Source organism: Parasteatoda tepidariorum, chromosome 6, assembly GCF_043381705.1.
Source record: "Parasteatoda tepidariorum isolate YZ-2023 chromosome 6, CAS_Ptep_4.0, whole genome shotgun sequence".
Classification (NCBI taxonomy): domain Eukaryota; kingdom Metazoa; phylum Arthropoda; class Arachnida; order Araneae; family Theridiidae; genus Parasteatoda; species Parasteatoda tepidariorum.
In genome coordinates, this window is record NC_092209.1 from 4568629 (window position 1) to 4584499 (window position 15871).

At 30.7% G+C, this 15871-nt stretch overlaps 1 protein-coding gene across 3 annotated transcripts in view; it reads right to left on the reverse strand.

Moving 5' to 3' along the window:
- Positions 1 to 15871, reverse strand: part of LOC107447625 (probable phospholipid-transporting ATPase IM) — a 187480-nt gene that overhangs the window by 36885 nt on the left and 134724 nt on the right. For all 3 annotated transcript variants that reach the window (XM_016062579.3, XM_016062578.3, XM_016062577.4), the window contains 2 exons: positions 1244 to 1305; positions 1048 to 1161 (listed from right to left, as the gene is read on the reverse strand). In XM_016062579.3, the coding sequence (XP_015918065.1) occupies positions 1048 to 1161; positions 1244 to 1305 (176 nt within the window). The remainder of the gene's footprint in view (positions 1 to 1047; positions 1162 to 1243; positions 1306 to 15871) is intronic.

Below are 15871 nucleotides of genomic sequence, written 5' to 3' on the forward strand. Positions count from 1 at the left end.
ACAAAAAAAAAAAAAACATTACGTACTGGTCTTAAACAAGAAGCGTTAAACGCAATTATGAACATCTACCTAAATGGAAAACCGCTTTCAGATTTTTGTGCAGAAACCTCTGTAAATCATTAGCTTGATTGTGGAACTGGCAAACGTCATATTTGATTCATTTAAAAAACGCAGTCGGAAAAATTGACATTCCAGATAACTTGACATTGGTCATTTAAATTATTTCATAAAAGAAAGAAATTATTTCATAAAAAGAAAGAAATTATTTTATAAAAGAAATACTAGGTTCCTATTAGTAACCTAGTATTCCTTTTATTACTGTATAATGCAATCCTAGTATTTGTAATCCTAGTAACTACTAATTAATTGTGCAATTTATATAAATGTTTGTAATAAATAAGAGAAAATTATATTTTTATTTATTTGGATGTGACGGGGTAGTTTCAAAGGAGGAAGGGTGCATTGCTGGACAAGCCGTCCTCGGGGACGGGTAAAATTTGTGAGTTTTTTCGAGCCCTGATAATAAGAAAAGGACAAGAAGCGATTTTTACTCAAGGTAGCTATAAATATTAGAGTGCAACCTAAATCTTAAAAAAAAAAAGAAGATTAGGGTACAAACTGAACAAATAAGATTTGATTTGTTCATTTACGTCGCACTAGAGCTGCACAATGGGCTATTGGCGACGGTCTGGGAAGCATCCCTGAGGATGATCCGAAGACATGCCATCGCAATTTTGATCCTCTGCAGAGGGGATGGCAGCCCCGTTTCGGTAGCTTGACGATCTGCACGCGAAGGCGAGCACTTTACGGTAAAATAGTTTACGAGGACCCATACCGCACACCCTCGGTCCCTACGCAGACTGATCCAAGTGGTCACCCACCCGCACACTGACCGCAACCAGGGATGCTTGACTTCGGTGATCTACTGGGAACCGTGCTAAATGAATAAAAAAAACAATTAATGAGAATTTAACACATAAATGACCTTTTAATTTTCTTCACCTAGAAGAGTAGAAATGATTTAATAATAAAAGAAATGACACTTACCTGGAGGACTAATAGACAAAGGAAGTAAAAATTTGCCAATCTCTGAAATTGTTCAAAAAGATTGAGGGGGGCAAATGTCAGGAAGGTATACTTTGATGTTTTAATATAATTGTTCTGAAATAAGACATATCAAGACATTATTGAAAAACATGTTAAACATACATCATCATTGTAGATCATTATATTGAGTACTCACCGCGTAGTTAAAAAGGGCATTGTATGTTGCATCATTAGCCCGTATTCGTCTGAATTCATAATCTGCAAGGGAAAAAAAAAAAAAAATTCAATTTCTAATGTTCATCTAAATAAGAATACAGTAAAAAAAAATCATGAAATATTTTATAAATCTGCAAGATACAGAATAGAAATTTATAGTAGGTGCGCTTATTCCGAAATAATAACAAACAGCAAATTTCCTTATACAGTTTTTAAAGTTCATTCTCAACAGTTACTTACAACAGTATCAGTAAACCTTTTTTTTCTCTTTTTTAAATTCTGTGAAAATGTCACCTAACCGTTAGATTTAATATTTATTAGGTAGTAATTCTAAATGAACAGAGCCCGCGTTAAGGTCTTCAAATGAGCTAAATATCAAATTTCTTAGCCAAAGTCAAATCTTAACAATTTCTTATGATTGATTTTTTTAACATAGAAAACTTCAAATCAAAATACAAATTGAATTATTTTATAAAATGCAAATTCAAATCATGAGTATTTAGCAGTTGGGGAGCAATGAATGGGAGAAAGGACGAAAAAAGAATAGGTTGGGTTAATTTTTGATAACTTCTTAGGCAACATTATGTTATGACCACGCTATTGTATACGTTACTGTCACGAGAAAATATATATTCTGAAAATATTTTAGGATGATGATAATATTCATAATCTGCCTCATATTCTGTATACATTCTTGCTACCACATAATATGTTTTATTGATACAAACAGTAGGAAGTTTCTTTTTTTTGCTTGACATCGCGTGAATCGGCAATGAATGTGGTAATCTGTATTTTAAGGTAGTTTGACTCATGCTTACATAATCTCTCTCGTTTATTACAACATCTGAGATGTATTTAGCGGAAATTATTGTAATCGAGTAAAAAATACGGAATTTGTTCAGAAAAATTTCTGTCGATTTTTTTCTTCTTCTTTTACACAGGATTGAAGGTAAAATATATATTTCTTTTCGGTAGAAAAAATCATTCGACAAAACACATTTTTTCCCGCCAACTTTACGATTCTATCGCATTTGGCGAGTTGGCGAATGCTTAGCGCGGGTTCTGTGCAATTTAACAGTATAATAAAATATAGATATAAAACAAGAAAAAGTATGAAATAGTTTCATGAAATTTTTGAAAGCAACAACAATTTTGTTTTAATTCGGTGATATTCTTTTTCCACAATAAAACAATATTATGGGAATACAGCGTAAATACTACGAAAAATGTAAATTACTTTAGAAAAAAATACAGTCAAAATACAACAAAATGCAAAACTAGAAGAAAGAGGATAAATATAATGTATTTATTACCGTAAAAAAGGGCAACAGAGCTTCTAAATACCATAGATATGAACAGCAGAGCTTTTTTAAATAGGTGAAGAAAAGGTAAATAAGGATTAAATTAGTAGAAAAGGATAGCTAAGTTCTTAAAAGTCGTAAAACGGATATAGAACGAATAAAAGTACGGCGCAGTTATTTGATTCCATAAAAAAGCAGTAGAGCTAATTATTGTAAAACGGAACAGAGCTAATTTATATATATCGTAAAAATGGGCAGCAGAACTTATATCGTAGAAAGAGACAAAGTAGAGTTTATGCTAAGTATTTCGTAAAAACCATGCTTGTAAGTTTTTAGAATCCTTATTACGAAGGAAAACGACATAGAGCGCATAAAAGTATTACTATTCATTTTATCCATATTATTTAAATCAATGTTTATACGAGAAAAGAAAGAGTGTTCAATTAGAATTTGACACATCTGTCAGGATGATCAAAATACGTTTGATTGCAGGGTGAAACTTAAATTATTTCTAATAATCGTCTTTCAACTCCCCTTTGAATTCTTTAAAACAGGTTTTGGTGTTTCTCTTTCCCTAACTTTGATTCACATAGCTTTTTTTTTGTTTAATTTTGATTTGCCATTCACTTGTATTTTTTATATTAATTTTTGATACGAATATTAAAGAGGTGTTACCTAAATGTTAATGTAAAATGAACTTAATTTCGCTGCTCGAACAATGTGCTAACACTAACATACGATAAAGCACGGCTTGCAACAAGAATAAACAGTAATAAACAAGAGAAAAGAGGCCAAATCGGAAGTGCCAAAAACGCGAGTTCTTTACTTATCTAGCAACCATGTCATCTTTTTTTAACACTACATCTATAAATAACTAAGACAAATTTTTACTTCTAACTCACCAGAATTTATTAATATCATTAATATTTTATGAAATACAGCGGATTTGAGATCAGAAATTACATATTTTCTTTCATTAAAAACAAAATTTATCTGTTTGAAAATATCGCCTCGCAGAATAAGGTGTAGTAAGCAGCTGTATACTTTCTAGCCGGAAGTAGAGCAGGTTGAGATTATTGTTGTTTACATTTATATTGAAAACACCATCCGTAGCATTGAAAGAAGAAACTATACAACAACAAACTTATCAATTCAAAGCAATTTCTGAAAAATCTCGAGCATACATCACACAGCATCAAAACACATTTTCAGAAGTGCGGAGGAAAGTTTGAAATCTTCAAACTGAATCAGCAAACAGTCGACAAATGATGTAAACAAACATTTTCTATCTCTATAAAAAGGGCCGACACATGTGAATGACAGTAGCTATTAAAGAACTTCTAAAAGGAATACACTTAGTTCCCCCCCCCCCAAAAAAAAAGAACAAATTGAAGAATAAATTGGAAAGAGAGAGGAAATAACTAGATTTTGCTTATGACTGATAGAATTTTAATATTTAAATTAAAATTCCAATTAATTTTTCATTTCATTCAGCAGTAATTTAGGGAAATTTAAAATGATTAAAGTCTTGGTACATGTTCCAAATAAAATAAAAAAGATACTTGCATTATTAATTAAATCGAGCGAGTAAAAAATTTCTATATTTAACAGTTTAACGTTTCATCGCTTTCTTGCGAAAATTGAAGGAAATAGAGACGAGTTCGGGTTCACTTTTGAAGGTCTGAGCCTACCAGATCTAGTAGAATTTTAGTCCGAGCCCAGATATACGTCGGATAATTTATTCTGTCCTTAGTAAGAGATTAAATTGTTAAAAATATACATTAACAAATGAAAGTTACATAATTACAGATTAATAATAGGAAAAATGCATAAGTTATTTAATAAACAAGGGAAAGAAATGTTCTTCGTTTCTGTTAGAAAATACTTTTACAAAAAAGACCTACGATATACTTGAAGGATCCACACCTGATCGCTAACGCTCGTTTTGGCAAAAATTTTTGAAAACCAAAGGTTTTTTTTAAAAAAATGTCTAATTTTTATAGAACTCTATATGGATTCATCACACCACAGGGATGAGTTTGGAGAAAAAAAAAAAAAAAAACTGAAAATGGAAATTCAAAAATGTTATGTGCGAAAACACATTTTAAATAATGGAAAAAATTTCCGATATTCTAGCAAGAAAAAAGGATATGTAGGAAGCATTTATCGACAGAATATATTCAACGTTTTAATAAAAATATCGATGCAAAGTTTTATTTATTTATTTAAATTGTGTGAATACGAATCTATGATTTTAAAAGAGCGTGAATACTAATTTCGATATTTTATTTTAAAAATCACGTGAATACGAATCTCGATAATTGATATTAAAATAGCGTGAATGCGAATTCCGATACATAATTTTTGAGTCACTTGAACACGAATCCATAAAAGTGGCTTTTAAATAAAGCGAATACAAAACGCGATATTTGATATAAAATCGTGAAAATACGAAACACGATGTGCGATCTTAAATCGCGTAAGTAGAATTGCAATGTGTGATTTTAAATCATGTGAATGTAATTTTTAATCGCTTTTGCACTGACGGAAAAAGCGTAAAAATGAATGTTTCTTTTCTTCTAGGAAATTTGAAAAAAGAAAAACAGTCTTTGAAAAGGCGGATTTTTTTAAAAAAAATTTTTTTCTTCTGAGATAGTAAAAAAATTTCTGCGAACGGTGTTCATGCTTCAGGGTGCGTAGCCAGATTTTTCAACAAAAAATAAGCACCTTTTAAGTACTTTTTAAGCACTCAAAAAATATTTTTAATCACTTTCCAAAAAAAAAAAATCATAATTAGGATCTGCACAGTAATAAAAAAAAATTTTTCTATCGTTTATAAAGTTCTTTATTTTATAATCATAAAATCAATAAAATTCAAAAACATTTTCAAAAACTTTACATAATCATGATAAGAACAACTCTGATAAATATTGCGGAGAAAATCGTGCATTTTTTTTGTAATTTACGACGACAATCGACATGACAAAGAAAATATCTCTTTTCAAAAGGTAGAAAATTAGGCACTTTTTACAGACCCCGAATAAAATAAGCACCTTTAAGGGCTTTTAAAAAACGTAAATCAAAAATAGGCACTTTTAAATACTTTTTAAAAACGCTACGCACCATGCGCTTATTACATGGGTCTGCATTCAGGGTTCCAAAAGCCGAAGAAAAAAAATATGGAACCTCTGCTATATCGTACCATCGACATTGAACAAAAATACATATGGTAATAAATAGTAGAAACAGACTGAAAATTGTCATTGAACGAAAAAAGAAAGAAAAACTTTTTACACGAAAGCCTAGTTATGAAGGTTATGAATACAAGGTGAAAGTGAAAAAAAAAGTGCCATAAAATAAAAACTAGAACATTTATAGCGAAGAGAGTTCGACAGTTTGTATGATGACCAAAATTTTGAGAGAAAAAAAATCAATACATTTATGTCGGAGACGTTTGTCTTGAACATAATGGATGATGTGTTCGATAAAGCTTATTTATCGAACGTTATGAATGGGTTAGCATAGCATCAATTTACGTCTGCTACCCTTCAATTTCTAGCTTAACTCCAGAGCTTTTAAAAAAGTATAATGTTTCAATGTGAGATCGATTTGTTTTTAGAAGTATTAGAGCAAAGAAATTTTTTCTTCTTCTTCAGTAGAATTAACATTTTATACTTTTAAAGTTAAATTTTATTTGAAAGTAACAATCTCATATAAATCAGAATCGTAGACTCTCAATAATTGTTTAACTTAGAACCGTAATATCAGTTGTTAGAACTATAATAAGGTGTTAAAATGTATCAAGTTTAAGAAGTACGATAATGAAGTTCGTATTAGCACCATATTAACCTTTTTGGCGCAGATGAGACACCAGTGTTCCTATATTATNAATTTATATCTAAGGATATAAATTTTGAAATATTTATTCTTTATTTTGAAATATCGCATTTAATATCCTGAAGGAATGCGTCCTGAAGAGAACCTTTAAGTTTTACCATTAAATTTTTAGATTTATTTTATTTTATGAATTCTTCTTTGTGCTAATATATATATATATACATACATACTTCTCTAAAACGGAAAAGAATTTTAACTTTTATTCCAATTTTATTTCTAGAGGCGTATGTATCTTCATAAATTTCATTAAGTATTTACTTGTTAACATTCATCGATTTAATTTAATTGCCAATTCTTATGTGTTTTCCATAAAAGCATAAATAGCGCTTCTGTTGAAGTCGAAATTTTGGGCTCCACTTCTAATTAACTACTTTTTTTAGTGCAGCTTAAAATGCTTCCTTGCCTCACTTCTTACGCAGTTAAAAATTTTAAGGCGTGTTGAATAATAATACGACCGTTGAAATAAATGGCATCCTTAACCCTTTGACGCAGAATTTTTATTTAACACATTCTTTAACATATTTTTCATACTTTTTTTCTTTCTTTTTGGTATTAATTTAGATCAAAAATATTATATTTAGCTGCAGCTGACAAAGTATTTTTTAACGAAACTGTGAATTTAACAAAATGCAACTCTTCGAAGTTTAACAATATCACGCAAATTTTTAACACAAACGCACCTGAAAAAGTCATTTTCTTAAAACATTACTTTACGAACGAAAATAACTAGATTTTTTTAAAATGTTACATACCTCCCTCTTCCACCCCCTCTTCAATTATTTCCTTCACAACCAAGAGTAAACATATACAAAATATCACATTTCTTGATAGGACACTTTTTTTTTTCATACACTGAAGAAAATTTCGCTCTTATCGGCATACAACAATCGATTTTTGACTTAAAATGCAATATTATCGAAAACTGCACGCCATTTCGTGTATCGCTGTCGAACGCAAAGAGGCGGTATTTCCGAGCAAAGAAAGAAAGAAAGAAAGAAAAAAAAAATCAAAGCGTACAAGGAAAAAAAAATTCGATAAATAGGTCATATATGGATATTTGTGCGAACCTTGAAATAAAAATAATTAGGAGAAAGTGAGCTATGAGCTGGAATTCAGTCATATGCTTGTTACTGCGAGATATCTAAACTTAGATTCCGTCTGTACCCCCCGGGTAGCAGAAATCCTTCAAAATGGCAGATTATTTTTTATCTAAATTTTGTTTATATTTTTAAAAAGCAAACAAAAAGAAAAATGACTGAGGCACGCATTTCAAAAATTTCTTAACTAAAATATGGGTCTTATTTCCCATTGACCTCAGAGGGGCTACTCTCTTATTGTTATCCAGTGGAGGATCAGATCATTAGATCAAAAGTTATTCAGGGTTAAAATAATACCTAAGTATTATCTTTTTTTGCACTATGCACGATATAGTTTCTAACATGAGTATTAACTGTATGAACATTAAAAATCGTCATGAAGTCAAAGAACAGGGGCTTCTTAAAAGCTAATGTGTTAGAAAACAAAGAAAGATTCACTGGGTATAAAAATATATGCACTACAACTTTTCTCATTCGATGCGGGGCATTAATAGGTTCATGACTTAAAATAGGAAAATTTGATACGAATTTACTTAACTCGTTCAAAATAGTATAAATAAAAATACAACCATTTGTTTTTTTCGTGTAGGTACCTATCATACATAGAAAATTTTTTGGGCTAGATATTAATGTCAAATAAATTAAACTGCAAATTATATAATCCTTAAGCGAAAATTTTGTTTAAATCCAAAAAATAACAATGTGCCAGTTATTTTATTATAAAATTTGTAGGCTAAAACAAAACAACCGCTAACGCTTTGTTAATTGAAACGAAGTGCTCTGGGATTTAAATCAAAAAAAATTTTAAATTGTAGTTGGCACACACTCTCAGAAATAAAATTCTCACTTTAGATGATTAAGTAAGCAATCCTTGAGCTGTATTTTGTTAAAATCATTTTGAAAAATCATTTCGCCACAAAAATCACGTGATTCATGATAAAACTCTCAAATATAGGATGAAAATGTTTTTTCAACTAATAACCTAATCCTAGTGCAGTGTGGGAAATTGTTAACTATAATGAAGTCTAGACGATCGAAAATTAAGCGAAGATAAATGCAATCCGTCTGTAGGGTGGTCAAGGAGTTGGTTTTCGTATCACGAAGACCCCAGGTTCGAATCCTGCTTTCAATGTAAATTTATCTCCCTGCTCTAGTTGTCCTTGTGTAATGGTGATATCGATCCACCATGGTTCCGATGACAAAGAGATTATTAGAAAATTTAGTACATTAAATACGATTAATGTATATAAGATTTTTTTCCTTTTTTTTTAAAAAAAAAATGACGACAGTCATTTCGTCAATCGAACAAAAAATGTTCTTTGAGAATAGAAACGGTTTCGTCAAACACGAAAAAATTTCGTAATAGTTGAGTATCCCTTTTTTTACAATAAAAATAATTGGAAATTAACCATTAATTTTTTTAAAAAACTCTACCACGCATTTTAAGTGTCTAAAATTTTTAATTTTAATCGAATTCTCTCCGCGGATATAGAGTATAATATCAGCGAAATGGTAAGACAATTTTCTATTGTTTCAGCTTGCTTAGCAAACAATTTTTCAAACTCTTATCGCCAAAGCACCCCTACAACAAAACGAAACTGGAGACCAGAACAAATACATTATGACTAACAATACGTTTCCATTACAGCAAAAATAAATAAGTAACAAGCGAGACCAATACCACCAGTTGATCCTAGAAAACTAAGTGAATGAATATAGGCAACACGAATGCCGAATTCCCAGCATGCTTCTTACGTAAGCGATTTCAACAGAAAAAGCCTCAGTAATTGGGTTCTGAACAACGGAAATAAACGAGAGGAAAAATTCCATTATTACTTATTGCAATGTTTACATGTCTGCCTTGCAGATGCCAAAGAAAGGCAGTGGTGGGCAATCTTACGCAATATTATGTATTGCCTAACATTTTTCATAAATAAATTATTTTGTTTACTGAAAGCAGATGAAAGGGTAAATTTCTGCTTGGCTCAATTGGCTCTGCATGACATAAATGAAGGAAAAACATGTTTTGCAGATAGGTAAAGTTTTTTCAACAGCGGGTGTATAAACTTTTAAGGGGAATTAAACTTTTTGTATAATACTGTTAAATTTTCGACCTCAAAAGTATTTTGAGGGGATTAAACCATTGACGTAGAATTTCAATTATTTTGTATTATTTTTATCCTATTTTTTTACTTTAATTAAGGTCAAAATAAGTGAAAAATATTATATATAGCATTTTAATATTTTATGGTTATGAAATACAGCATTAAACACCAGCGTATTACTTATTGCGTTAAAGGTAAAATCTTCCAAACAATTTTTCAAATTTGCATTAATTTAGATCTGAGAGAAACGGCTATCCATCATTGAAATTTCTTTAATTTGCAAAATCAGTATTATAATAAATTGATACATTTTTGAAAAAGTGATATTCATTCATATATTCATTATATATTGATAATTTGAATTTCATTCATATACAAAAATATTGATAAATTTTTAAATATAAATAAAAAAATGTAAACTATTTTTTCTTTTTTTTTGTGAATTTTTATATTTTAGTACAAATATTATTCCAATAACCTAACAGATTTTATTAGTAGACTGTATTTTGATAGTTAATAAGTACCAAAACATATTTTTGCTTGCAATTATAATCATAAAATAAAAAAAATTTAATAAGAAAAAATATATTTATATTAAAAACACATCGGTGTTCCATTTGCCTCAAAGGGTTAAAAATATAAAAATTGTTGTTTTCCAAATTAGACAAAATCTTTAAGAAAAAAATATTTTTTTGCTGTTTAAATAAGCAATATTATACGAAAAACTTTTAAATAAAAAGACATTTTCATACATTTTTCGAATAAATGCAGAAAAACGAATATAATTTCCTTCTTAACCCCATCTCATTTTTTAAAAAACAAGGTATGGGTAACCACCAATTAAGTTATCTTTTTACCGCTATGCTTAGAAATTCTACCACGCACGTCAAAAGACTAATTTTCCTTCGATACATTAAATCGTTTGACCTCCCTGCCAAACTCTAAAATCCTGTTAATAGCACGCACTAATGATGTTAAAATTGTATGCTTTTATCAAATAATACACTATCATTTCTTATTTAGCTAAGTCGCTACACTAATAATTTTCATTTTCATCCACAGCTGTAAAAAATAAACATGACCCAGATAAAAATAGTTTTTATTTTATTAAATTCCAGATTTCCTTTCAGTAAAAATAATTAAAAAAAAAAACTGTTTTCACATATTATATATTTTTAAAATCGTGAAATCATTCCAACGAGTCTGAGATAAGGGAGAAATAGTTTTTTATGTTTAATCAAGAAAATACGCAGACGATTTTTTTTTAAAGTTCAATTATCGGTTTCCAATAATTTTATTTTATTATTTTGTTGAAAAGGCTGGATAAAAAAGAAAGATACCATAATAACAAAGGGATCTATAAAATATTACATTTCTCACCCAGTTTTAACAGTAAACCAGAAGAGAAAACTAAGATATAAATAGAAAATCAATATCATATTTCAAAGGCTTTGAAAATTCGATTACATGCTCCAAACTTACTTAGGCCTCAGATTGTTCCCTTACCCCTTAGGTATTAAAACGATTTTAAAAGTCTTCAAACGATACGAAATATTTAACCCACGGAAAAATACTTCGGAAAAGACGAATTTATAATTCCCCAGACACAACAAGTTTTGTAAAAGTCCCCAAGTTTAATATTGCATTTTGAAACGAATACATTTTATCCATGTGGATATTTAAAGAATATTTAACATTTTGAATCTTCAGTGACCGACTTCTATGTTTGTTTAGTTGTACCAAGTTGGTCACCACTAGTGGCTAAACAGCAAATGCTCGAAACTCATAAATATTTATTGAAATATTATGTTAGGGTTGTACAAACTTCACAGAAAAATATTTTAGTTTTCAGTTGCAACGAATTTTCTTTTTTTAATCGACAGTAACTACACTACTTAGTGTAATAAGAACAAACAAATTTCGTAATAAGGATAATTAAAATTCATAAATCCATAAATTTTAGTACTTAAAATTGCATGCTGGTTTCGATAAATTTAAAACACAGTAATTTTTTTTTTTGCACTAAAAGATGAAATTTTAGTAGATGAAGCCAACGCTAAATTTTACAATTCAGTACATTTCAGATGTGTTCATATAGCAAAATGGCGGGTAAATATTCATGTTGCAAAACAGCAGGTAAGTTTCCAGTCGTTGTACANCTTCGGTTCCGTTTTTTTTTTTCAGGAGCAATTTTATTCTCTTTTTGCACTGAAGATTATACTTTAATGCTTGTATTTTCTTCAATGTAAAGTGACAAGTAAACGTCCATACTGCAAAATAGTCGTTAAATGTTCTTATATCAAATGGCAGGTAAATATTCATGTTGCAAAACAGCAGGTAAGTTTCCAGTCGTTGTACAATAGACCCAATTTTGGGTTTACGACCACTAATGTTAAACTGCGTTGCTTTATAATCTTGTACCCAATCCAGGAGAAAAGGGAACTCCTGGATCAACTATTGAGAGAAATTTGCCTTCCGGAGGACTTTTAGATGGTACAAATCTGCATTTGCATTACATGGAGGAAAACCATGGAAACCTCCCACGGTTAGCTCGACAGTAAGGGGGCTAACTTAAGATCCATCTTATATTGAGGATATTTTACGTCAGCACTATGATCGGCGCGAGCCGGGTGCGTAATTCGTATGGACAAGCCATGTCTGGGATTCGAAGCCGGTTCACCATATTGGACGGCGAATGCTCTATCCCCTGAGCGACCAAGGCTCAAGTGACGTTATTACTGGTTTCGTTTCATTTAAAAAATCAAATTTGTTACCAGATTTTAACTTACGTTAGTTAAATATTAAGAGCCCATAGCACAAGCCCACTAAGTTAAATATGAAAAATTACACAACCGCAATAAGCACACTGATAAAAAAAAAATATAGGATCCTTTACCTAACATTTTCATCTATCGGTTACCATAGTAACGTGAGTTTGGATACAAAATTATCAACATCAAATATATTTTAACAGTATAAGTTCAGTAAATCTGAAAAGTAAACTACCGAAAAGTTTTTTTTTTCCCCTTTCACAAGACTACATTTTTCTATATAGTTAAGAGAAATGCGTTTTTCTGCAATTGATGTGTTATTTTTATAACTGGTGAGAGTTTGCAACAGTTACTCACGACTGTTAGATTAATTTTATCCTATCTTTATTTTATATAACCGGCGTTAAATAGGCGACCCAATTCTAACTTTACTACTACCAATGTTCAACTCCGTAGCTTGTAATTTTGAACCTAAGTCAGAAGACGAGGGAACTGCTGGATCAAGCATAGGGAGAAACTAGTAGACTGTTTGATGGAATTAACTCGCATTTGCGTTACAAGTAGAGGAAACCCACGATAAGCTCTTACGATTAGCCCGACGGCAAAGGGACCCTAATTCCTCATCCACTGGGGATATTTTAGGTCAGCACTGTGGTCGGCGAGAGCCGGGTGCAGAATATGTATCAATCAGCCACCGTTGAGACTCGTCCACTCATTGAGAGACGATCCCCTGAGCCACCATGGCTCCCTAACTTAATTTAGCGTTTTTATGTTTTTAATGAAAATAGCGCAAAACGTTAGTATATAGAAAACTACGGTTTTCAAAAATAAAACCGTTAATTACCTAATTTTTTATATTTGAAAATTTACTACAACGCTACCTTGCTTGCGTACATAAAAATTTGCAACATAGAGAATTATTCACCGATTTCGGTAACTTTTATCCCGGTTGGAAAAAGCTAGCCAAAATTCGCGATTTCAAAGAAAGTTTAATAACTCTTAAAATATGTAAGTTATTATGCCGTGCTAAAGCCTAGATATCTCTTTACAGCAAGATGGTATACATAGTTTAAATTATAGCTTTGCTTCAAATTTAAAGCACTAATACTGTATGGATTTTTTTTTCAGAGGCGAAAGAGTTTGCAAAAAATAAAGTTTTCCGAACACAGGTTATCAGGCTTCGAACAACACCTAGAAGTCTGAAGGCCTCAGCACGGATCAATTTAGTAGTCCGATGTGACGAAGTTAACTGCGCAGTTGATGAAAAATAAGAAAGATGTCATTACGTTCGGGGTACTAAGCTGCGCAGTGGTTGAAAATACGAAATATGTCATTACGTTTGGACTACTAAAGGACATTTATGGTAACCCGTGCAGAGGCCTACTCTTTTCTAGGAGGTGTTGCTTCGAATCGAACAACTTATAGTTTTTAAAGCCCTATCGCCAAAGAAAATTACACTTTTTAAAAAAATTGTCTATTTGGCGACATTTTTTCACCTACATGAAAATGATCAAAATCATTGCCTTATGTTCAGTTTGTGAGAATTTTTAAGTGCCCAAAACATGCAGGCTTTTCTACCTAATGACGTTATGCGCCATTGAATAAGCACAGACAACGCTGGCTTTAGATAGGTTACACTTGATCTAACAGTCATGAATCTTGTTCTAACAGTTATGAATGACTGTTGTAAACTCACAGCAGTTATGAAAATAACATGTTATTCGCACAAAAAGTATTATTTCGTATGACGACAGAGGTTTCGAAAAACAACTTTATGGTAAAAATTAATAGTAAAGACTCGTAATTGAAAACAATTCTGAAGTTTTGAAAGATAAAGAAAACTCAATTTTAAAAATTGATAAATAATATTTTCTGTTTACAGTGCTTACTATTATAACTTTACTTATTTATTTATTTTAAAATCTTAAACAATAAAGATTTTGATGTTTTTAATGACATCAAGAAAAAACCCGAAAGGAAAGACAAAAAGCATGAAACTTTATTTCAAATTAAAAATATACTAACAAAATGTTTTTGGGGAAAAAAAAATTCTTAAAAAGAAAAAGAGGATGTTTAGCGAAACAATTAAACGAGACAGATAATAAATTTTATTGGGCAACAAAATAATGACGGCAATTTAAAAAAGATTATTTTTCTTTATCTAAAGTCTAGTTTTAAATACACGTGCACTAATGATGTTGTCGAGAAAAGAGTACAAGTGTTTTTCAGGTTTATAAATAATGTTCCCTTTTCCCCACTTTCTAAAAATAAGACAAAAGGTACAACCACCAATATCGTTCCTTCCCATTAAAACTGAAAATGTACTTACAGATTAGAATTTATCTATTTACATTATTTTCAGCACCATTAAACAGAGAATTCCCGTTAAATAATGGCGATAGGTCATTAACTATTTAATACAATATTTTATCACCAGCTGATTAATGTTCAATTCCGCAGACTTGTGGATTTGAACCGAACCCTGAAGACAAAAGAGCTCTTCGATCAAGCACTGTAACTACTTTTAATGGAAAAATTGAGTGAAATGAAGCCGCATTTGAGAATGCATGGCGAAAAAACATCATGAAAATCTCACATGATTTGCCCGATACCAGGAGAAGTCTAATTTAAAATCAGTTACCTACTCGAAACATATTGCGGAGATTTCCGTATATGTGGCAGAATAAATCGTCAAGTCTTGGTAACTTCCGGGCAGTGGTTCACGAGACACTTTAACAAAATAAATAAATAAAAAATTGCAAGTCAAGTTGAAAATTCTATTTGGCACCTTGGCGATTGTAATTGGCACGACAGATCACGATACGAAAATCATCCAGATATATTTATGTCAGCAATGTGGTTGACGAGTGCCAGAAGTAGAACATAAACTGAGCAGCCATAGCAAGGATTCAAACCTGAATCGCTTCGACGAGCCGCATATCTGCTTAGAATAAATACATTTCAATAAATACATTTGATAAAATTTGGAATATTCTACGTTACTCGAAATTCCTTCTATTCGTGAGGCTATGGATAGCGTACTTGATTTTATTCAATAATAGAATTAAAGTATAACAATTTAACTTTTAAATGTTTATTTATTTATAAATATTACAAAGTTTAAAAAACTTGATATTAATTATGAGAGGCATTTCTGAAAATAGGGTTAACATTTAAAGGTTCATTTCAGAAACGAAGTAACATTTTATGAAACCAAAAGCGAAATTAAGTAATTTTTAGAATATTCCATACTTATTTTATTTTATGACCGCAGTTGGATAGCTGACTCGATTTTGAGTTGACGACTATGAATGCTCAACCCCATAACCTTGTAGTTTTAAACACACCAGGGAGATAAGGGGACTACTAGATCATTTTAAAGTTTAACGGATCGAATGGTTGAGGAGCACCACGTAGAATATGTATAATAAAAATAC